This window comes from Crocodylus siamensis, chromosome 14 (assembly GCF_052110815.1).
Source record: "Crocodylus siamensis isolate JL-2025a chromosome 14, ASM5211081v1, whole genome shotgun sequence".
Classification (NCBI taxonomy): domain Eukaryota; kingdom Metazoa; phylum Chordata; order Crocodylia; family Crocodylidae; genus Crocodylus; species Crocodylus siamensis.
Window position 1 is genome coordinate 23,510,907 of NC_143408.1, and position 25,444 is coordinate 23,536,350.

The 25,444-nt window shown below is 43.8% G+C and overlaps 1 protein-coding gene across 3 annotated transcripts in view; it reads right to left on the bottom strand.

The window, feature by feature from the left end:
- The window catches only part of LOC149853467 (tubulin-specific chaperone cofactor E-like protein), an 84,722-nt gene that overhangs the window by 38,440 nt on the left and 20,838 nt on the right, over window positions 1-25,444 (bottom strand). The window contains exons 1-4 of one of the 3 annotated variants that reach the window (XM_090027005.1): window positions 11,229-11,331; window positions 7,643-7,776; window positions 5,952-6,239; window positions 6-143 (exon numbers count right to left, since the gene is read on the bottom strand). In XM_090027005.1, coding sequence (XP_089883131.1) covers window positions 6-143; window positions 5,952-6,239; window positions 7,643-7,776; window positions 11,229-11,292 — 624 coding nt within the window. In that variant the 5' untranslated portion in view covers window positions 11,293-11,331. Of the gene's footprint in view, window positions 1-5; window positions 144-5,951; window positions 6,240-7,642; window positions 7,777-11,228; window positions 11,332-21,522; window positions 22,546-25,444 lie in introns of those variants that run through there. The other 2 variants (XM_090027004.1, XM_090027006.1) reach the window with 2 other exon arrangements.

Genomic DNA, 25,444 nt, shown 5'->3' on the forward strand with positions numbered 1-25,444 from the left:
CTTACCTGAGCCATCACTCCACCAAGTCCTGTAAGGGGATCTCCCCCACTTGCCGTTCCAGTGGTCCAGTTGATTTCCCCGTAGTTAAACACGGCAAACGTGGACGCTCCATCTGAGATCAGGAGAACTTGAAAGGTGTTTACCTGGTCAAAACATGGGCAGAACATATCTGCAAAGTTAGACTGCCCCATTAGCCTGCTTTCTACATTCCCCTTCACTTTAACTTCTCAGCAAGGCCATGCAAAATGTAATAGGAGAGAGAGACTGATTTAGGCAGCAACAGGTAAGCATATTGTAAGGAGCTCTCAACGGCTGACTCAACCCGTACCCACTATATCCACAGAGTAATGCCATCTTGGACACTGAGAAGGACAGATTACATTTGTGATCTACTTTGCCAGCGATAGATGGCAGCATGAGAATAAGCACTGAAGAAAGCAGTCAGCTGGGCTTGGATTGCTACAACCTGTTATCTTAGTCCTACTCTATCTTTGCTTTATTCATCACAGCGCTATCTTACAGGGTTACTTTCCACATTTGTCTGCTATAATAATATTAACAATGGCTTATATAAAAGTCAACAATGTATTGTACCCAAGGAAATCTTGCTTTCTCAAGCTGCAGGGATCCCTGATCAAACAGCTCATATTTACTGACAACTTCCACATCGTTGTTTTAAATGACACTCCATTTTTTTAGAACTGTAATCAATTCAGATAAATCCATTGAGCAACGAGCTGGTGCCCAGCCAAAGAGGAGGCACTTTTCCATCTCGCAAAGGAGACAGAAAAGTGAGTTCTTGACCATAAAACTAATGGCCTCATCTATAACTGGCTCCACAGGAGCTAATACCTGTATTCAAGCACATCCAGATGAAGGATGTGACTGCACAAGTATACTGGCCGAATTCCAACGTGTGTAATTCAGTCTTAGCTATCTAAATTCTCCTAACATGTCTCCATTTGGATACTGTATCTTTCACTTCCTGTCCTTAACCGAGATGTTTAGTGTGTGCTGGTAGATACTCACCGCCTTTTAAAACAGAGGTGACCGTCTTGCTGTGAAAGATGAAAAAGAACATGTGCATCTACCCTGCCTTATTTTACAGGGATAGTGAGAGTTCAATTAATCAAAGCCAGGCAAGTGATTTGACACCTGCTGCTGCTGCTGCATGAAAAGAAGCTAGAGAAGTGCAAATGTATTACCAGGCAACACTACGAAGCCCAGATGCCTCCGAAAAATATAAGAGTAACACAGAGGCAGATCCTCAGCTGGGAGAAATCAGCATAGTCCACATAAGTCAAAGCAGCTATGGCAGGTGGCTGTAGTAAAGGATCTCGTACACTGGCCGTAAACTGAGCAAAGCTCATGTAATTTTTGCCATGTGTTAATTTTTATTATGGGCAAGTCATGCCCTTTTAAAGCAATTTCATTATTACGAGCACTATTAAGAAAAAAGGCAGCAGCCCGAATTCATTCCTGGATTATGAATATTGTTAATCGTTATTTTATTTGTTTTGACAGTGCTCGTTACGGGCTGGAGACGCACTGGACCAACACAAATCAAAGGACAGACGGTGCCTCAAAGAGTTTACAATTAAGTTTAAAACAAGAGACAAGTGGATGCAGACAAGATGAAGGAGCGCAAGGAAACAGCAAGATAATGTTGATCAATAGAAGAGGCAGAGGTCTCAGCACAGGACTGGCCTAACTGCTGGCAAATGTTTTTGCAAGCATGGTGTCAAAAGCAGAGTTTTAAGGAGGGCCTGAAAAGAGAATAACGATTCAGCTCTACTGATGTTTGCAGCAAACACATCCAAAGCTGAGAGAAGCAGCCGGGGAGGGAGCATGAAGGTGCTTGCTGGAAAATGTAACAAGCAGGGATGGAGGCTCTCATTACTGACCACTTGAAGGCAGCAGTCAATAGTTCACCTCTGAATGGGAGATCAGAGAGAACGGGTAGGTTGGGCTGTCAAATTCCTTGAAGATAAAGGCAAGTGGCTGATGTTTAGTGGGATGGAGAAGGGAGAGCTGTGGTATTTAGGGAGGTAAGGCAGGAGGTAAAATGGGCCCAGCGTACTTGAAAGCCCTCAAAGTGAGGGAGAAACAGCGCTCCGATTTACACTGCCATTTTTCGATGCACCCTTTTATTTTCTTTACCAAGTCAGGTTTTTTTCTTACTTTCTTTTCACCTGGGCAGTTTGTTTCCTGGTCTTTGCCAATTCAATTTCCAGTGTTGCAAGGCAGGGAGCATAAAAGGCATAAAACTTAGAGCTGCGATGCCTTTAGAAATGCAGAACATGACTGAGAAAATGTCTTCCCCTTGGGACGCGAGTGCCGCCAGCTCGGCACAAAGGAAGCTCGACCCAATGCGGCAGACCTTGCCAAAAGCTTCGGGTTTGATCCGAAACCTTTTGATACCGATGGAAAGATTCCCCTCAACATCAGAGGATGCTAGAACAGACCTTTTTAAGTGGTCAGCTCCTTGTGACCATTCAGTACCAGATCCGCTGACGTGAGACACAGAAGGACTGCCCTGATCTGGATAGGGTGGAGGGGCTACCTGCATGGAGCCCCCCTCCCAAACCAGTGGGGTGCTGAAGGAGCAGGGCTCGTACATAAGTCTTGACTGCTTGTTGCTCCAGTAAGGCCTGCAGAGCCAGCCCACCTGAGAGCGTGTGGACAGGGTCCTCTACAGTGATTACCTTATAACCAGATGAGGAAAACAGATCATAAGGCAAAAGTGCTCATCAGGAATTGAAGAAATCTGAGCGTAATTCCCAGCTCTGCTACAAACTTCCTGTGCAACCTTGAGTGAATCACAGCAAAAACCCCCCACTTCCCATCTGCAAAATGCTAATAATCCCTCCTGTTTCCTCTCCCATTCTGTCCTATTTAGATTCTCTGCTTTTGGGCCGCACGCAGACTGTCCTCTGCTACTATATACACCACCAAGCACAGTGAGGCCTGACCTTGCACAAAGCCTTTAGGAACCGCTGTGATATTCATAACATCACCCTTGTCAAACCCAGACATCGGCAGGGGTTGCGCATGGGGCACTAAGGGTCCAGTTTAGCGAGCAGCACCTGGGTGTTTGCGATGACATCCAAGACCAAGTTGCCGCTTGGACCCACACAGCTGTAGGTGACTCGGGAGCAGTAGCTATCAGAAAAAACATGCTGCAGGCTTCCCAGACGACCACAAGTACAGGATCCCTGATGCTATTTTCAGTGCCACTATTCAAAGCAGATGCTAAGAAGTTTCTCACTTTCCCACTGGGAGGGTGGTGAAGCACTGGAAAACGATGCCTAGAGGTGGTGGAATCTCCTTCCTTGGAGGTTTTTAAGGCCAAACTCAACAAAGCCCTGGCTGGAATGATTTAGCTGCGGATAGTCCTGCTTTGAGCAGGGGATTGGACTAGTTGTGTCCTCCTAAGGTCCCTTCCAACCCTCATTTTCTATGTGTCTGTTACGTTTCCTGCGGGTTTTCAACACTGGGATGAATTTTACCTTCAAGTCGCATCAGTCTGTTCTGCGTGTGACGTCAAAGCGTTCTTCAGTGCTGAACGGAAAGGGTGCTGTGTGCCAACATCAACTGCATTGTGTTGCAAATGTAATTTTTCAAGCAACATGGGATTCTCAATATTGCTGTTGCCTCAAAATGTTTTTGCACGATGCTCTGACAAGACCGGAAAGAACGCATTAAACATCAAGGAAACCCTAACACATGGCAAGGGAGAGGGCTGCTCATCACAGCCAGCTCCAGAAGAAATCAGACTTATGGGCTTGTGAATTGTAAGGCATGCCTATACTATCACGCTGCTGAGGGGGAGAGTGCCCCTGAGAATCAAGGTCCACCAACTCCATACATGCCCATGCCTGGCTACTAGGTAAGGCAGGTGACTTAGAGGGGTCCTAACTACATACCCCAAAGCCACAGGAAAGCCTAGCAGCAGCACCAGGGCATGCACTTTGGACTCCTCTAAGCTCCCCGTTCTAATTGCTGGGCATGAGTGTGTGCAGAGCAGGGGCAAGTAGGTAGGACTCGATTCTCACTGGGGACCCTAGACGCAGCTAGGAGGTGACCAGGACATGCCCAGAGAAGGCACAGTCCCGCCAAGTGATCAGTAGGACTTTATAGCCTACTGCAATCCATCTTTTTCCTGCTTGAGGGGTCAATTGTCATTGCAAGAATGCTGTCAGTAAATCTCTTTGATTTCCCCGTTTTATTTAAATATCCATCTGGGATTTCAGAGCAGCTCTTCAGCTCTTATTCCTGAAATATCCTCCTTACCTGGCTCAGATTAGCATTGCCTGGAAATAATTTCAACCCTGGCCCCCATAAAGAGCCATAAAAATAAGAAGGCCACCTGTGCCAAACAAACAGCTAAATAAATTCCCCATTTTCTCATCGGCAGTAAGTTTCTTCCTTCCTTCCTTTCTTTTTTGAACGGAATTTAGCTCAAGATTAAGTTATAGTGGCTTTCTGGAGTTTTCTTAAGTCAGGACCCCCTGTTTTAGGAGCAGGTGAGCATTAGCAAGAAGAGATCTTGCATGGCCTAATGTCAAAAGCATTGGGGCCTTGGAAGATGGAGCTAAACAGCAAAGTTATTGGGCTTCTGTTTAGCTCAGTGCAAACTTTGCGTGGGGGAGGAGATGTCACTAGTGAAAGGGAAAATACAAGGCAGAAGATGGAGCAAAGAGTGAGAGAAGACATTTACGGGAAAAGATCAAGTTTTCAGCTGGTTTAGCCTTCTCTACCCATCTTCTTTCTCCCACCAGCTTCTCACACTTAGTACTCACCTTGTTCTCCAGGTCCCATGGTACTGGGTGCTGTGCAGCTCTTTAGCAAGAAATCAGCCTCCTTCCAAAAACTTTCCAACACTGAATCCTGACACTGTGCAAAGACCCTAGGGTCTCCAGAGAGCCCCAGCTGCGGTCAGTACAGAAATCCACGGATGTGGGTCCCAGATTAGGCAAGGTCTTTGGAACAGGATTTATTATCTTTAATTAAATGCCTGTTCAGTGCTGAGATAGGTAGGAAGCTAACTATGTCACCTCCCCGTGTGCCGCTGGCTACAAAAGTGGGCTTCTAAGCTGAGGTAGACTTTTGACTCTTTTTTAGACAATGCCTAGCACCGTGAGGCTTCTATAAATGACATTTACACACACACACACCAATTCCCCATGCTGCAGAGTGCTCATCTTTGCTTTGTTTGGCTGTTAGCAGCAATTCTTTCCTTTATAAAAGCACCTAGACTCCTCTACAACGGGGGGAAAAAACCACTTCTCCTTATACTAAATCAATTTGAAAAATGTAAATGACTGGAAATTAGAAGTTTGGCACCTCAGAGAGATTCGCGTTACCTCAAAGGGGATACATTTCTCCTCCGCATATCTGAAGAAAAAGTAAGTAACAAGTCCTGCCACAGACTGGTCTCATCTGGGAAATACATCACACTTCACAAATGGTACCCAAATCATAGCTTTGAATCACTTATGAAGTAGAGAATTGCTGGCTCCGTTTTCTAATGGAGAAGCTGAAGACCAGAGAGGTGAAGCAACCTGAGCAAGGGAAGAATTCAGTTCTCATCCAGGCCCACATCAAACCTCTCATTTATTAATAACGATTTCTAGCATGGTAGCACCTACCGCCTCCAGCCCGTGTCATGGCCCCACGGGGCTGGGCAGCATACAGACCTGTATTCAGAGGCCATTCTTACCCTGAAGGAGTTCCAGTGCAGTTTGGACAGACAAAACGTGGGAGAAAGGAAGGAGGAATAGCCCCATTTTACAGATAGAGTACTGAGAATAAATGACCCGCCCAGCATCAAACAGTGACAGAGCCAGGAACAGACTTCTCAGCTCACGATAATTTAGCTAATTTCTGCCACAAGAAAAATAAGTAGATCAAAATAAAATCTAGGATCAGGTCGGAAGCAAAGCTCTTACAGGCGTGGTGCTGCTGCCTCCGTAGAAAGTGACCTCTTCCCAGGTGGCCATGAAGATGCTGGTGGCAGAGAAAGAGGGCATGTTTTTGAAGTATTTCCTGATGTCTTTGGAGACCCTCTTCAGCAGGTCAGGGTCAGCGCTCTCCCTGTAGTATATTTCTCCTCGGATCCCATTGTGGACATCCGCCCAAAAAGGGGCAAGAAAAGCCCGGCCATCTGCAAGGGGGAAGGCCTCTGGGGTGAACTGGCTGACCAGCACGTTGAAGGAAATAACTCCATTGTTGTTGACCTACAAAAAAAGAGAAGCGTTTTTACTCAAGCAAACTATATTCTTTGCAGCAAGCACGGGCCTGTCAGTTTGCAATTGTACTTGGGTTGAAGGAGGAGTCTTTGGTGGAAGTGGAGTCCCTAAGTATTGATGTGGCCATCATCATCCTAGTATGTGAGGCTTCTGCTGTGAGAAAAATGATGCTGAGGGTTAGGAAGCCTAAGATGATGATACCAGGATGGTGCAAACTCACATCCTTGCTGGCTCCTACCCGGGGGGTCTTTAAGAGGAGGCCAGATGTACACCTTGCTGGGGTCGTTTGACCCCAGTACTCTTTCCTGCCGTGGCAGGGGGTCGGACTAGATGATCTGCTCAGGTCCCTTCTGACCCTAGAAACTACGAAACTACGAAACACAGGTCCCACTAGGAACATTATTCAAGCAACCATGGAGTTTGTTAGGATGGGCCTCAGCAAATTTACTCTGTAGGAGAGCCACTTACCATAGCGGTTTGCTACCTCACATAACTGTTCCCAAGAGCCAACACAGCCAGTCCTTGCGTACTAGACTCAGACCAGCCAAATGGACAATGCCAACCAGGCTCTTGACCTAGATGGATTCAAAGCCTTTGCTGCCTTTATGTCAGGCACAAACACTGGGGCAAGTTGCTCTGGTACAAGTAGGAATATGGAGAGGGCACTCCAAGCAAAAGCAGAGATTAGTAATCAAAGGCCCTCATGTTGCATTTCCTTATTTTCTCTCTATACATATATAATGCACACTGGGAACAGGTCTTTAATTCCCTTCTAGCAGCCGGTCCACAGAGGTCACAGGTTCAAATTTCGCCCATGGCCCGAGCCGGATGTATTACACAACCTGGATATAAAATCTTTGAATCTGGGATCCAACTTTGCTGATTCGGTTCCGTCTCCGACATGCTATTTTATGTAACAAGGTTAATAATTTCTTTTCTCAGCCTGAAAAGGATGGTTTTCCTATGCCAAACATCAAAAGACAATGGCAACGAAACCCCCCAAGAAGCAGCGACAGCCCAGAACTGTCTCAGGCACCCATGAAGCAGGAGGGATGTGACCTTTTTATCCTGTGGCTCGCTACCTGTTCTTGTTTCTTGTCATGTAACAGAAATAATGTTTGCGGTGTCAGGGCCTCAGCGCTGCTATGGCGCTTAATCACCTGCAAAGGCAATTTATTGCCTTTTACATTCCTTCCCCATGAACATTAGCCCATTAAATATATCTTCGACTTTCTTAATCATAAAACCTATCAGTTCATGAAATCTAAGAACTTGTCAGGTAGACACTAATAAATCTTCCGTTTCTTGAACACAGAGAGCGTGTGTTTAAACGCAGCCACTAATGATGAGGAAAGGAAGGAGAGATCAGCCAGAGGTGCTGCCCCACTTACATAAACGGTCTTGTATGGAACGCCGAAGAAGATGAACGGGACGGACAGCTTAATCTCTGGGGAGCTCCCGTCATCGACTTTGGGGGTTTTAGTGTCGTTCTGCCAGAACGGATACAGGATCTCCATGGCCTGAGCTGGAAGAAGGCAGCACAGTTATTACAATGATATGAGAACCTACTCCCTTTGACTTCCATGGGTGCAGAATCAGGCCCATAGCATCTCCCTCCCTGTCGTATTTTTTTTTTAAATATACTTTATATGAAAGAATTACTTCCCCATGCCACTAAAATGCAGCTGCCTTTCAGAGAGAGAGAGGACAGTGGCTGGTGAGAAAGAGACCCCAACCTGATGCAAAAGTTTGGGAGAGGAAGTGAACACTGGTCTATGCCACTGAAGCCATAGGAGGAGGTTTGTGTTGGTAGAAGGCAGCCACCCAAACTGCAATTTGCCATTGTATAATGCACCCTTCATGCAGCAAGCAACCTCTATTTACTGCCTGCCCAAGAGCTGACATGGCCCCCAGCACAATGCCTTCAAATGCCATAACTGGGGCATTAGAGCTCAGCCCTGACTCAGAGAGGAGAACAATGAGGCAGGATGCTTGGCACTAGTCTGAGAGGCAAAAGACCACCATTCACTTTTCTGCTCTTCTGTTTTGTTTTGGTTTTTTGGAAAAAAATTTGTATTCCAGGTCAAATTAGCCAAACGGTTCCGAATTCTCTCGACTGAGCAACCCTCAATCATTCAAACGCCATATCGAATCACAGAAGTTGGGTCGGGAAGGACCTTGTAGATCTTCAAGTCCGACCTCCTGCCTGGGCAGGAGAAAAGCTGGGCTCAAATGACTCCAGCCGGGTAGGCATCATATGTGGTACTACAACTAGCAAGTATCCTCTACCGCAGCCTTTTCAGCCTGGGGCTTCAGATACTCCCAGATCCATTGGTGGGCATCCTATGTATAGGCCCAAGCCTAGAGACTTGGGTTTCAGTTGACCCTGAGACTCATTTGCCCTCAGCCAACAAGAGCCAGTTAGAGAGAAGGCCCCCTTTTCCATAAAGTTGGCATGCAGCTGAGATCCTCCCACTGGGAAGCTAAGCACAAGACTCTCATAGGGTGTCCTGTCCGCAGCGCATTGGACAGGGGTGTACCCTCCACTACACAATGCCATTCACATGCATCTCAGTCTGGGCAACATTTGATCTTATCTCACAAGAGGCCAAGGAGAACTACATTTGAACTGCCGAGGAGAACTACGCTGATCTTAGTCCATGACCTTATTTTGTTCCCTGTGCCTCAGTTCGCCATCTGTAAAATGGAGCCAGTGAACTGCTTTACCTCACAGGGAGAGGGGGAGGGCAAATGCATTCAATGGATGAGTGCACCTGTTCCTGCCACTCTCTGCCTTTCCCATGGACCTCTCCCATCCACACAGCACCCAAGCCCAGCGCCACGTAGCTGTTAAAGCCCAACATGCGACTTCCTGGAAGTCTGCTCCAACACACCAGTTGGAGTTGCAGTTTCTAATACAAGAAACTTTTAGCAGAAAGCAGCCTTTCCCCAGTTATTTTTGATAGAAGTTCAATTTTTGGTCAAAGATTGGTGGGGGGGTGATTTCGATAAGCAGCTGAAATTTCCTATCAATAAAAATCCCATTTTCTAGCCATCTCTAATTGCCAGATATAGAAACAGTTATTATATCCCCATAACCAGACATGCGCCACAATCTAATTCTCCATTTATACAGGTTGCCTACTAATGCGCCTCCTCCTCAAAGAAGGAACAGACTTTTTCTGTGGTGGAAAAGAAATGCGCTGTCCTCATTATTTTCAATCAATGCTGACCTTAGCAACTGGACTCCAAACAATTCGGTCTCTGTTTAACTTGATTCAGGACATTCTTTTATCTCCTAGGTCCTAACCTGCCATTTCAGAGGCCTCTAGCTGAAGGGTGTTTGCTCAGAGCCTTGGTTTTAGAGATGGAAAAGGTTTTCTTCCTATTCCCCGGGGTGGAAGTTGTTCCATCATGGTAACATTTAAGATGCCTTTTTGCTAGATTCTGCTTTAATAAGGACAATGGGAAGCTGGCCCTTCTAAAAAAGTTCAGCTGATAAAGCGTTCCTTGAGGGGGAAAACGATCAGGACTGAAATTCAGAAAATGAGCTTTTTAAAATTGTATATGTATCTGTGGAGCATTTTCCACGCTGGACAGTTTTAAGCGGTGCACGACAGAGTCATGATGACAAGACTACTCTTGCAGACAAGGGCTGTAGCAACGATCCTGTTGCCAGGTAATGAAATAAGTCATTTCATGGATTTTTTATGTAACCAGCAGGCTATTACATCTGAGATCACAGATATGAAATATAGATTATTCTAAAAGAGCAAAACTCAGCACAACCTTTTAAGAACTTGTACTGAGACGTAGCTTTGCATGGGCAGCGTTTCCCACCCAATTAGCTCAACGGGCTTTGCCAACAAATGAGTTTCATCCAATTGCCCCATGCCACAGGAAAGGTTTGGCCTCATTTTACTGGAAAGGGGGTGGGACTTGGGGAGAGGGTGGGAGGGGAAAATGGACAGACTGTGCGCAGGTGAGTTGTGCCCGTCATGCGATGAAAGAGTGGCTGACCACAGTGTGTCCTGACTCTCAGACTCATGTCCTAAACACAAGACCAGGCCGGGTGACCAAAATACCTCGATCGACCAGACAATAAGAGGAGGTTGAGACACGGGATAAAAAACAAATTACCCATTTTCAACCCACTTTTGACTGTTCTAGCCCCTCTTGAAGTCAAGCTTAAATTTAATAACTAAATCTACGAAGGGTTTCCTGTGATTTCAATGCAAACACACAAGCAAAACTAAACCCATGGGTGGTAGTTTTGTTTGCCCTTCATAAATATTATAGCTCAAGGAATAAACACGAGGATACAGCTACAGCTGGACTCTCGATGACTCCTCAAACCAGCCAGGTTTCCAAAAACCCTCATGAAAACAAAGCCTGCGTTTTGATATCTAACATTCTTGCAGGCTCTTTCTATCCACTTGTTTGCTACTCCACATAGGTTTGTCTGGCTGTTAAATTATCCAAACAGCAGGAACAATTTCTAAAGCAGCGGTGGTATCAGCCCAACACTTTTTTCCATGGAAGCATATTGCATGTAGAGCCCAGAACTTCTTATTTTCTCTTAGCATGCTGGCTATCTTGACTTCACATTTGAAAGAGCACCTTCTCCTTGGTTAGTGGGGTCCAGAGGTGTCTTGGCAATCTCTACAGCTTCAGGATCTATCACAGCCTGTGTATTAGGTCACCTGTATGAAGCTGCTGCATATACATTCGCCAGCCAGGAAAGACACACCATCATTATGATTAAAAACTAAAATGTGCTGTTTCAGTTGCTCCTAATGAAACACCTGAGTAGACTTTTGCAAGGCTCGTGGACTCGATGACCTACTGAGGTCCCTTCCGACCCTAAAAATCTATTAAATCTATATGGCCAATGTAGAGAAAACTTCCGAGGAGAATACCTTCCCATGCTAAACGTAAAATATCTGTACTAAAGAGTTGAAAGGCAGAAATACTAACCTTGGTGTCGTGAAATGATGATCATAAGGACCACCCAGGTTCTAAGCAATAATGGAAAACTCATCCTAAAGGAGGGGGAAAAAAACAGCTGTCAATAAAAAACCTAGTCTGCTATGCAAATCCCAAGCTAATGCCTATTGTAATAGTTCCCTGCTACTGTGATCCCTCCACACTGCAGAAATTCAGGAAATGTAGGTCTTCACCCATGAAGATCACCAGCGTGGTACTAATCAGGTGGCATCGTAAGACCAGTCTAGTGAAAAAAGACAACTCCCCTCAGTGACTGATGAGGTAAGGGTTCAACCTGATTTTGGAAAGCAGCGGAGGCTCTAATTTAACACGTACATTGGGACTTTCTGATATAACCTGGCTCCCAGTCTGTAGTCAGTTCTTCTAATAACCCCAAACAATTCCTTCCTGATCTGCTTAATTTGAGGATACTTCTGCCTAGCTTCAAGATGAATAGCTTTTCATCATACTAAAAGGAGAGCTAATTATAAATTACGGTGTACTTTCATAGTTACAAGACTTCAAATGTTGCTTTAGCTAATCCTTTGTGCCGGGTAGAAACACGAGGAGCACTTCACATTTTTGATGGGTGGGAAAGAAGCACAAACATTTACACAGCTGGGCAGCTTCTTCATGATACCGAAATCAATTATGGAAGAAGGGAGAGAAATGAATCCAGACAAATTAAAGAGAAATTCTCAGGCAGGACTTTAATTCTTTTCATGCCTAATATAATTTGTTATAAATTATTAATCAAATAGGAAATCTCTAAAGTAGCTGCTTTGGTTTCATTACCTATCCTTTCCACTCATTAAACAGAAGAAGAAGGATATAGATATATGTAAAAAGCTACACCCAGTAAAATATATAGTCAGATTCAAGGGTAAGTCATATACAGTTTTTATCTATCTATCTAGATTTAATATCAATTTATACTTCTAGATTACAGATACGGACATGCATTATATAGCTAAGTGATCTCTATTCCAACATTATGGACTTTAATATCTATATGTACTACATCTTTATGTAGATCATTTATCTAACATAGCAGTGGAGGCAAACAGATCTCTCTCCAAGCATATACAGATGTACTATACATAACGTATGACCATAACTAGACGTGTTATGTCTCTCTATACATCTACATATAATTTACACTCGAATCCAATTATAGCAATTATAGAAATCGAGAAGCACCATTTATAGTGAAATCAAATGAAAGTCCCACACTGTTTCAGCTCTTCTCGGTGTGTCATTTGAAATTATACTGAAAAGAAATCTGCTTACAGCTAAGCTGTTCTGGGGAGACAAAAAGTAATTTCACTATGAAAAGGTTCAACTATATTCCTTAATGTAGAAAAGAAGACAGAATCGTGAGACAATTTTATAAAGATCATAAATCTTAGTCACCGTGGATTCATTAACTAAGAGCACGCATGCAATGAGTAGCAGAAAATATAGCAATATAGCATTAAAACCTACAGGGTGTACCTTTCGGGAAACGCACCAGAAAAATAAAGGAAACAATAATTAACTTACTACATTCAATAAATGCAGTTTTTAATAAAAATATACATAAAAATTACTAACCTGGCTTGAAGAGAAGGGAAGAAATTAAGTCTGATATTTTAAACCAAACTTTGGTAAACCGGAGGGGAAAATTATGTCAATGAAGAAGGCATTTCAATGCTTCTTTGACAATTATTGCTGATGTCTAAATCCCGTTGCTGTTTCAATTGAAAATTCAGTTTTTCTCTATGTTGCTTTAGGGCCAGAAGAGTGTTGAGTTGCAATCAAAACTTTTTCCTCTATTGATTAATGGTGAGTTAATCTAAAGATCAGATCCTGGACTGTACAAGTGGCGAAGTCTTTCTTCCTGAAAAACTAACCCTTCAGGTAGATTCAGATGGAAATGTCAGCTACTTGGAGCTGGGTTTGTGGCTGTTCTGATCAGAATCACTTTTCACTGAAAAAAAAAAAAAAAACCCTACAAAAGAAATGTGCCCCTTCCTCTTTTGTGTTAGTAAAAAAAAGCTTCTATATAGTGTTACAGAATTAGCATTAAACAGCATACGGCTTAAAGCACCAAACAAAGTCAGTGCCCTTGAAATTTCAATGAAGTTAATTTTCCATCAAAGTCTTGTTTTAGTTTTTGTACATCGACTTTATTCTGCTTTTGCAAGGAGGACAATAAATAAATAAATAAATACACTATTTTAAGAAAACAAGTTTGTTCACAGTCTTCTCCAGAGGATTTTATTTCTCCACCAGTTCCTCCCACCCTCTCTACAAAGGCTGGAATCGACCTGCTTTTACAATTAAATTTACGGGCGATTCAAATGCTGGCAATTATGACTGTTCTTAGTTGATACTTCTGTTGCAGCAGTGCCTAGAAGCCAAGCAGTTCAAATTCATCTAAACGCCTGTACTTAAGGCCCTGATCCTTAAATACAAGCATTAGTGTGCATGAACGTGAAGCACAGCTGTAAGTCTTTGCAGGGCTGGGGGTCAATAAAAGGCAAACAAGGTGACCGGGGTTACAGGAGCAAAGCATGGTGAGTGAGAGGGCTTCAGGCTTACAGACACACTTCCATACATTATTCACTTCAAGCACGTGCCTAGATCCCTCGACCTCCATGGACTACTTATATGTGTACGGTGAAGTGCACAAGGAAACATTCACAGGACTTGGGCCTTGAAATGAGCCACTGAGCCAAACCCTCCTCGTTGTGGGTCTGGTTCACAGCCTAAAGTCTCCAAGGAGATTCCTTCTAGTTTCAATAAGTTTTGATCCGGCACTGGGAGAAAGAGATACTTAAACGCTGACTGAAAGGTGGAAGGAAGGATCATCAGCTCCCCAGCAGGGAGAAAGAGCTGGAAGATCTGACCTAAGATTTCAATAAGAAACAAAATGTATGCACATCTTATTGGAAATACAGTAAGAGATTTTAATGAAAACATCAAAAGACTTTTCATTCAGGAGGCTTGGGAAAGGAATGAGCTTTTCTCTGATTGAATTTCAGCATCAAAAGTTTATGTCAAGTTTTCAGCTTTGAAATGACTGTTCCCAAAAGAAGGGAGCAGGGAAAACAGTGGACTGTAAAAGGAATTCTCCTCCCCCCCCCCCCCCATATTGCCCTACTTTTGAAGGGAAAGTCTTTATCCCCAAATTGGGAGAAAGGGACCTTACTTTGTCAGATGGGGCCCTGGAATAAGACAGCATGTATGTCTCTTTTTAGGAGAATCCCTTCAATGGAGAGCTGAACACGTGTTTCACTAGCAAGGCAGATTGGGCAATAGAAATGCAAAAACAAGATCATGCCTGGAGGATGGGTGCAGGCTGGACCCCAGGACCTCCGAGCTCTTGCCAGTTGTTCAGTTCCCCAACAACTTGGGTCCGTTATTCCCATCTTCCTCCAGATTTATAATTAGGGACCTACTTAAATCATGGTTCCGAAAAAGTGATCTTTGTGAAAAATGGAATTGGCTGTGATTTCTCAGGAAATCAACCAAAAAACCCCAACTTAATAAAAATAAAACGCTAGCTCCCCAGTGGTCCTCATTGCCGCTGCAACCCACCCTTGCGGCCCACCCAGGAGGGGAAAGCACCCACTGGTGCGGCAGCACGAAGGGCGGCAGCTAAGATGGCGACTACCCTCTTGCACCTCTCCACCAATCAGCACTGATGGGTGAGGCCACACAAAAGGCAGCCAGCAGTCAAGATGGTGGCCACCCCCTCCAGGGGCTCTCCACCAATCAGCACCGAGGGGCAGGGTCTTTCTGCCAATCAGCACCAAGGAACAGGGCCACCATGAAATGACCACAAAATCGGCTCTTCAGGTTGCAAGCAAGCCATGAAAATTGCTTTCTCTCACCATGAGGTAGGTAGGTCCCTATTTCTAATCATTGATATATGATCAGTAATGATATGCATTGATTGACAAGCTAGTTGGAATGAAAGGAATTGATCATGAGGACCCTGCCCCCACTCCCCCAGCCACATCCCACCAGTCGTGTGAAGAATTCGGAAGTTTTATCAGTTCGTTTCCACTCTTGATGATGAGTGCTATTCTTTATAGTAACGGGTTTCCGTTATTTTGTTTGTGTTACTAGGGTCAAGCATTACATCCACAAAAGCATGGAATCTGGTCTTGCAAGCCTGTTGCTATCCAAGGTTAGTCAAACCCGTTCCAATATTTATATCATGGAGGATGCAGGCACTTCTACCATGGCTTCTAACATGTTTTTTACAACTTTCATTTGAGAAGATGCAAATTCCAAGTGTTGAGTGAAAATTAGTTTCTCTTCCCTTTAAACACATTTCCCCACCCCATTTAAAAAAAACTCTCAGCTCAACAACCTATGTAATATTGTTCTGCTTTACTTTTAAAGCAAAAAATACATTTCCTGCTTATACAATGCATGACCAACTAACTGAACACAATATAAGATGGTAGATTTTCCAATGTTCTGCAATACGGGGAGCTAATCTGGTTTTTACTGACCAGGCTCAAACTGTAATAGTGGTTTTCAGCATATCATCGCTCTGGACACTGATTTCTCCAGAAGAATCTGGGGTTGGTTTCTTAATGCACCATGATGATTCAAACAAGCTGCTCTGATCCCATTGAGACACAAAACCATTTCTGCCACCGGGGGTGCATCTACATGCATACCTAAGCATGACTAAGTTTAATGCACATTAAGCTATTGCGTATTAAGCGATTTTTAGCAGCTGTCTACACATGCAGGGACTTGGCACCAAAGTTAGTGCCAAGTCCCTTTTGCCCTGTTGTGTGCCAGGTTACAGCTACATGTGTGTTAATGTGCCTTAACTAATCATGCCTAAATCTGATACCTGTGCATGCCCTTAATGTGCATTAAAATGTGCACGCCCTTAATGTACATTGAAAACAGTGAAATTTAAGCATGCCCAAATTTACTACCTGCAGTTGCAGGTATTAAATTTAGATGCGCTTAAATTTCACCATTTTTAATGTGCATTAAGGGCATGCACATGTAAACTTGTGCCCGTAATGCACATTAAAATAAGCTAACATGCATTAACATGCCTCATGCAGATGCACTTTATCTGGGACACTGTTCTGCAGAATAGATCTTGCTGTCAGGGAGCACTGGTGTTCCAGAAAGGTTATTCCTTTCATTGCTTCACACCCACATAGCTCTTTCCAGTTCCATATACAATTTGCCTCCCTCCCTGATCACACCCTTTGAATTGTAGTCAGTTTTGTTGCTGAACTGGGTTAGTGCTGTGTGTCTCAGCATGGCAACCTTAAGAGCTGCTTATTAGATACCAGACTGAAGAATGTCACCTAGCCTGCACAGGGGGACAGAGTATGGGAATGCTAGCTAGAGCATAATCTGGATTACACAGTGGATTTCAGATGCTCAGACATGGCTGCATAAGTAAAGCTGAACAGGCCACACTTTAATTACAGGACATAGAGGGGACCTGGCCACTTTACAGGAGCCGGGTGACTAAATTGTATCACGCTGCATAGAACTTGTATTCACTTTCAGCCCGTCATCCTTGCTTGATCTGAAGTTGTTAGCATTTGTTACATAATACTTAGCTTTTATATAACACTTCATCCACAGGCTGCAAAGTATTCTACCACAGGGGTATCATCATTCCAGTTTATAGAATTGGGGAAACTGCGGCCAAAGCAGGGAGGGGTGGAAATCACTGACCAGCAGGTCACTGGAAAAGAATCCAGATGTTGAGGCTTTATTTAGCACTCAATCCCCTGCACCAGATGCATCCTCATGACTGAAGTGACTTTTAATATTAGCAGCTCTTCCCCTGGAGTATTAGAGGACAAGGATTAGTGTAAGAGGGGCTAACCCATGGCTTCTAGAGTCTATTCAAACCTGTGTCAGGACTACGATACCCAGGCCGATGCATTTAAATAGTGGAGACTAATTTGTAGAGCAAAGTGAGATTCCTGTTTGTAATTACAAACTAATTTGTAAGGCAGAATGAGATTCTTCAGCACGAATGGTTATTTCCATAATGCCTATTGATGCAATGCATAGTATTTGTATGAGAAGTACTAGCAGTAGTATTATCAGGTGACCTGGTTGCATCCAGAAGAGGTCAGTCAGTGTACACAGTGAAATGCAGTGTGGGGAGGAAAATGGATATTTAAAAGGAAAAATACCAGGGTCACTTTATCCAGGCATTGGCCCAACTCAATTTTAACACCAGCTTTATTGGGAGCAGAGTTCAGGCAATGCTGAAACACTTCTGAAAATTCCCCCTCCTAAAACTACAGGCTCCTTTTGAGCTTTATAACTGCGCCTAAGGTAATGGGATAGCAGCTTTCACCACGAAGAAATCGAAATTCTTTCCAAGCAGGTCTCAAGAGCAGGGATCCTCCAGGAACAAGAGGACAGGTGTGAGCTGGATCAGTAGTTCTCAACCTTTTTAGATTCAAGGCACCCTCCATAACTTTTGTGAATTGAGCCAAGAACTATTTCAAGAACTATTTCTTATAAAGCTTACCTCCGTACAGAGCAGCCTGGAGGGGGATTAGCCTGAGCCTGCATTGTTATCTCCTCACTTCGTGGTACCCCTCAAAGGATCCTGCAGCAGCCCAGGGCACCCTGACTGAGGATCACTGTCATAGACAGAAGCTGTATTAAGATCTCTTAAATATGCTGAGGTACTGCTGTTCTAACTACTCAAAAGGCACGAGAGAGCATTTGTGTAGGGTGAAAGTTTTGCTGTAAGAAACAATGTTTTCTGGAAACTATGTTTTTTTCTGCAAAAATTTCAATCAATTTATTCAAATAATTCAAACCAGACCCATAATTGCGAGGAATTCCTCAGCAAACTCTGCAATACAACCAAAGGCAGAGCCTTGGAGCAGAAAGCACATTGGGCCCCCTGACTCCAGTACCCAAGAGAGAAACCAGAACAAAGAAAACAGTGGACTGATAATATTTTTTGTTAAATATTATATCTCTCTCTCTATATATATATTAATAAAAAGTGCAAAGAATAGACTTTCATGTTTAAATTGTATTTAAAAAAAAAAGGGGAAAAAAAAAAAAAATATCAGAAGTTCCAGTAGCTGCAGGAGACAAAGCTTGGAAACAGGAAGCCGTGAAATGACCAACTTGCTCTTCAGCACTGCAGTGGAGTGCCTACAAAACAACCAAAACACTCTAATGAGGGTAGTGCGTATGCCAGGAAAACATAATACAGCCTTCTGGGATGCTCTCAGTGAACAGTATGCATTTTTCAAATCTGTACATGAACAAGACCAAATCATCTCAGTTACAAGCAGAAATGGCAACCGATGGAAACAATTTCCCGCTTATGATCCACGCTCAGAATCCTTCGGGTCCAGCCTACAGCGCGCGAAAGGAAACTATTCATGCTACAAGCAAAAGGAATCATCAAAGCACAGTGCCTCAGTAGTTCCTCAGGCTGCTGTAGACTAGGCCTAAGTGTCCATCCAAGGTATGCATGTATGCAACTCCCATTAAGGTTAATAGCAATCATCAACACACATACGCAGGCAGAGGAAAAAACCCCAAACCTTTGTACCAACTGCAAATACTCAGAACATCTCTTTTTCAAGCAATCCAGCTGTAGCATCTCATCAAATCATGGACATTCAAGACAGACAAATCAAACAGCACAACGGTGCAACATTTAACTTCAATATACATAGCTGTGCAATGATTTGGTATATAGTTTTCACCTAGTTCCTTGTAACTAGGCCGTTAGAAGAGCCACTGCTATGTAAAAGTACCCATGGCTGACATATATGCATGAAGTAGCAACAACAACAAAACAACTGCTGACAAAAAAAGTAATAGTTGATTAGAGGGATGGGGAGAAGGCAGCAACTGGCAAGTAAAACAACCAAAGGAAACAAACAAACAAAAAAAATCAAAGAACTGAAGACCCTTTAATGAATCGGGAACGTCTACAAACCCAGGACATGTCAGCATGATGAAGTCTTGGCTGACAGCTAGAATTAGATGACACCTGCAAGTTCGTTCCTTTATAGCTTTGTTGCTTCCAAAACTCTGTGAAAATAGTTTTGCTCAAACAGTCCCATTTTCAGTGGGAACATTTTTCCAATGGGCACTAAAATGCTGAGCATCTTGAAGTTTGCATGTCTCTACCGAGTTTTCAAAGGCTGAGTGTCTGGATACATAAACCATTCCCTTTTTGGTGAGGCTTTGCTTTCGCAGCTGATATCAACTGATACCATTTTTCTTAATACAAAACGCATATTCTGCTGCACAGAATGCAAACGGTTCTATAATACTGGCCAGAAACAGCCTTTGCCTCTGTGTAGTAGTGAGACCGCAGTTTGTGCTGTGTCTTTTACAGTTCTGGATGGACCACTGATCCTGTTATATGCGAGTGCTCAGTTTCAGCTCTCTGTGCAGTGTGCTAACCTTTTACGTTAAAATCTCTTCTCTTCCTTTGCTCTTTTCCCCATACTTACCAGGTCCATCACAAAAAAAGTTATGTTTTGGGGCCAAAACAGTGACCGGACCAATTCCATTTCCAGATAAATCGAAAAGCTTCTCATAGGGAAACAAACTTACACGCACATACTTGGGTCTTCTTTAATATCCCATTGAACACTTTAATTGATTGTTTATTTCCTTCTCTGAAACTGAGTTATTTCGTTGTGCTGAATGAGTTGGTCGGTAATTACAGCGTCTCATTAATACCAGTTACAATGCCATAAATATACCCACAAAGGCAATTACTGTTCTATAGAATTAGATCAGGTGTTCCTTCATATCTGCATCAGTCACATAACCTGGATAAATCTCGTGACCGATGGGTACCATATTTGCACAATAGGTCAACAGGAGAAATAGGCTTCTTCTAATATTAAAACAATCATATCTTCATAAAACTTTGTTTTATAATAAAATATCTTATTAAACACAACTTCTCCTATGTTTACGTATGTATATATCATACATAAGTGTTGGCTTGGCGTTCCATTGCAGGGCAGCAAGCACTTTCACCACCCAAATGGACAGAAAATACATCCTCAGTTAAACTACAGCTTATAAAACACACTCTGCACCAAGAGTGATCTCAACTTATATTACACTGTCAGTGTCTGACTGTTCTTTAGTCTTAACAGATCAAGTCAGGTAATGTCAACTCCATTTTACACATGCAAACCTTGGTCTATTTTATATTGCTCATCTCTATGATGCCAGGAGATAAAATATTTTGGCAGGAGAAGACCAGGCACAATTAATTAACCTATTTCTACATTTACTCTAGCTATGGAACCACGTTTGTCTGAACAGTTCCAACATCCTGAACCTGAAGGGCATGAGATTATATTTCGTCCCCCTGCAATCCAGGTAAAATATGAAGAGAAATACAGATCTCCAAGAATATAAAGGAGTTCAGTGACTCGGACAAAAGCATCACGGGAAAGAAAGTGCACGTGGAGGTGGGGGATGTTAAGTAACTAAGGTCAAAAGTTCATACGTAACTAGAGCCTGACTACCGTGCTTGAGAAACATTAAAGAAATGCACTTGCTTAAAACTAAGCAATTCCAATGTCTTCAGCTTGTCAATGTGATAGAGGAACAAGGAAGGGCCCTGTAAGGGAAACAGCTGTCTGATTTACAAGAGACGCACAAAAGGAATGAGGATTTCATAACAGGACTGGAAGGATGGGACCTGGCTCCGAAGGGAAAAAGGGGCCTATTTAAGAGCAGTGCACAATGCTTACGGGGGACGAGGGGGGGAGCCAATGCAGAATATTGGGAATCAGCTTTACGGTGGTTGCGAGTCCCCTTCTTCATCTACTCGCCTTCTGTAAGATGATCCAGGTGAGAGTGTTCCCTCATTACCTATCCTAAAGAGGGAGCCTACATTAAAAGGGAGGGAGGATTTTGCTAGGTTCTGGAACAACAGCAAGGAGCAAGAAGACTTCAAGTTTATAGGACAGCTCAGCCTTTCTGCCCTCAATGCTAATCAAAATGCAAAGTGCTTATCAGTGGACTTCCAGCGGCCAACAGGAAAAGGATATTCCAAAGGTTTAGGTATTCGGGGCATACTCAAATACCTCAATTTAGTATCCTCTTCAGCCTCCTGCTGTGCTGTTAATCTGGATTCCAGCCTGATGCAAAGCTCAGCCGAAAACCTCCACAGCTTTCTGCAGGTCACTTATCAACATGTTTGCTCAAAGCCCTCTGAACTCCGGACTTTCAGTAGCATCCATGGCGTCACGCACCGACACAGGATGCCGGAGGACCAGTGAAACTAAACAGCTTACAGGAGATCAGCGTCAAACCCACTGATCTGGGCAAGTGAACTCTGCGTATCAAATTTTTAGGTGCGACTCTCCCCCTTGCATCTCATTTATTTATGCAAACTTGGTGGAGTTTGGGATGCCCTGAATACCTAAGCTCTGAATCAGGCTTCAACTGCTTAAAATTCTTTCACTAAATTCAACAGGAAAAAAAAACAACAAACAAAGTTAAGCAACGTCATCTAGCCGGATAAATAGCAATTAATTCAGCTCCTCCTAGCCAGAGGCAGACAGCAGGGTGGACAAGTGCCTTACTAAATCTTTAAACAAATGGAAAAGATCACCAAATTCAACAGCGAACCCCAGTTCCCCCGATTAAAGGACCCTAACACCCTTCTTAGCTCAAACAGCTGACCATCGATGCCATATTCACGAGTGTACCGGAGCAGCGATGAGAACATCAAGTTATCACACGTTCCAAAATGAACACACACTGATGTCAGCTTTCTCCTCCGTATTAAACAGTGGCATGGGTCTTGCAGATCTGGTCTCACTACCTGGGCTAAGAAGTTACCTGGTATAAAAAGAAAACCAAATCAAGCCTCAGTCAACAAGCTTGCAAAAAGTCCCTAGTACGTGCGTGTGTGTGTGTGTGCATGTGTGTGTGTGCATGTATGTGTGCGTGTGTGCACAAAGCCAGAACAGGCTATTTGGTTTTGGTCTCCACATAAATTTTATCTCCATCCCGAATGCCGTACGAATGTAGTGCCCGCGAGTTATATTTCATCTCCTCAGGACCAAAGGGAGCTTCGTGATCAAAGTAGTAGAGCAACATGTTGCTTGTTGACAACTGCACAACAGTTTTCAATTGTTTCTTTAATTCAGCCACTGTTTGGTCCAGGCGGATGGACACCTCCTCCACCTGTTCTTTGAAGTGAACTTCCACCTTCGCACTGCTCCGGGGTCGGAGATCCACTACTGCCAAGGGTTCTAGCTTCCCGTATTTTGTGACCAGCTCATGATACCTACAAAAATAAAACAAACGCAAGGTTGCATCATAACTGCTCGCATCACTGGCTTGCTGCTTGCAACCTAGCTGATGCTGACAATGTCCCTTTGACTTCAAGGGTCCAGCAAATAGATGGCAAGGCCTAAGCTGAACCACATGAGGCAGCTGTGGTAAACCATTTTACAGATGGAATAATGGAGGCTGTGAGGGGTTACGCGATTTTTCCATGCCACATGCTGATTCAGCACAAGCCAAAAACAGAACTCAGCATAGCTGAACTGTAAGTCACCTCTCTCTCTCGTTAACAACTAAACCACATGCCCCTCTCCAGTAAGTAAAAATCAAGTTTAGCACTTAAGTTTTCACCTCAAGTTAGTTAATAAGGATCACCCTCCTACAGACAAAGAAAAGAGTTTTGCTGGAATTTAGTACTAACAACATACCTCCACTTATATCCTTGCACCATGCAGCAACCACCAGTTACATCTACTATTACATTTGCAACCAAGGTTTGTTAAATCTTGGAGTCTTTAGAGGGGGCCACATTATATTTCATTTATACATGGTAACAGTCACCTCCAGAGGAAGTCATTCAACATAAGGAGACTTTCACAAGGGATAAATCTAGACCATGATGTTTCGAGTTTTCAGGGCAGAGGAGAAGGGGAAGGAAAAAAAGAGTTCACTTAATCTTAACTCGCTCCATGCCCAAAGCCCCACAGGAAAACAGACAACAGACTGAACCTGTCCCTAGGTAGAAAATCCTGTTTAAGAAGGAATCGTTGACATTTCAAGATGCGCACAGGGCATCCAGAGACACTCAGAAAAATACCCCTTTCTGACTGGGAAGCTAAGAAAAACAGTAGTGCTATGATAAGATTTCTAGAAATAGGAAAATATTTACCTGGATTTGGAGGGAGAATACTGTTATTATACTATAATTAAATTACCTACCAAAATACCTGGCTAAAGGAACATCCAAATTTAATCCTATTCAAGGCACTTTGGTCAAGATTTCTAATTTTGGGCCACCCAACCTGACTATCAGGGCATCTGCCAGGAGGCCGATTTGACCTAAAGCATAAGACACTTTCAAAACCAACAAGGGGAGTAATGAATCGCTGAGATGCCCCTTCATGCTTGGCATATGAACTGAATTCAGTCTCACAAGAACAGGGACAGCCTTCACAAAACTAGCCCGACCAGAGGAGGGCACAGAGAGGTTTAGAGGTCCTCGGGGGGTAATGCAGTTGCTAAGACTTATCTACATGGGAAAACCGATCAGAACCACAGGAACGAGGGACGAGAAGCACTGTGAATTCCTACATGGGCACTATTTTCAGCATACAAGTGACTTTATTCCAAGGTAACCATTCACTTCTATTCTTCTATAAGAACAGAGCAGGAGATTTATACTGCTATCTACAGCCCTGTCTGGCAATCTCCCTTTGTAGGCAAGTCCTTCAGGGCCAGCTAGAGAGAGGTTCCTTGGAAGAAGCATGTCTCTCCTCTTTACCACCCCCTTCCTCCCAGACGATATCTCTTCAATCAGGAAAGGGAAGGTAGCATCTCTCCTGCCTGGCTGGGAAAGTGGCAAAAAGTCAACACAAAGTACAAGGTAGTTGAAATGACAATGCCAGAGAGCAGCAGAGAGGAGGTAACATTTCAGAGTCTCTCCACTGTGCACCGCACAGAAAGCTCTTTTTGTTTTCCATCCGACTCCAAGCTTAATGTGATCAGTGCTGTGTCACTGCCCCTGTCAGGGGATGATGGAGCCTGGCAATACGGAGGACCCCGGGGACTCATGTTAAATGTAGGAATGTTCCTCCACAACAGCGGGGCCTCTGTCTGCTCCGAGTATGAGGTAACGGCCGCAGCACACTAGGATTTCCCTAGCGTCCCAGACAAAATGAGCTTTCATCGGGGCAGAGTGTCCAAATACAGGCTGCTGTCCTGGTCTCACAATAAACAGGGAGATAAAAATCAGCCTATTTAGAAAACCATTAGCTCGGAGAAGAGACAACACATTCCTCATATGTGACAAACCGGGCTATCACCTGCTGGTAAATTAGCATTAACCGAGCCGACACCAAAAACGAGGATTTCCCCAGTGCACTGTCCAGTGCCTCCAGTGGGACATGCCACCAGCATCAATTCCTGGGGGGGCTGGGCTGGGCTGGGCGGAGGGGGACTGAGGACACGCTTCTGCTGGAATCGGCAGAGGTGGCGCCGGCTCCCGACACGCTGCCGCCCTCCACCGTTTCTCTCTTGCAGCCCAGCAGGGGTTGACAGGCTGCACGCGGCTGGGATGCAGCGAGCTTCTATCACAATGGGGCAGGCTTAATGTTATCCTCCCTCCCTGCAAACAGAGATTCCTGTTGGGCTGCAGGTGAAGGGCAGGGACATGCAGTGGGACCAGGAAAGAGAAGGAAACAAGGGTTTCAAGTGAAGGAGGTGGAGAACAAGAAGGGAAGCATGCTAAGCATGAGCCTGCCAACATTATCAAAATGCATGCATGCGGTGTGCCGTGGGAAATGATCCCAACTCCTCTTCCTTGGGAAGAGAGGCAGAAACCCCTCGCACTCCTTTCCTTGTACAGCATTCAGATTCTGCAGTGCAAGCTAGGAAATGAAACAACTGCATTCCCTCAAATCAATAAAGACTAACATACACGACTCATTTGGTTCTTTGATAGCTAGGTAATAGGCACCTCAGAGATTTACATAATCACTTTTCACAACTTGACAGACCCTGATTGCCAGGAAAGCAGATTCTAAAGGAATGAACAGGTCTAAAAATATCTCTAATGTTCTATGTATAAACAGTGGGCCAGACAAGCATAGAGCTGATTAAAAACCCATGGACAAGAGGGCATCACTCAAGAAGTCAGCCAATATATTGGATTGTACAAATCA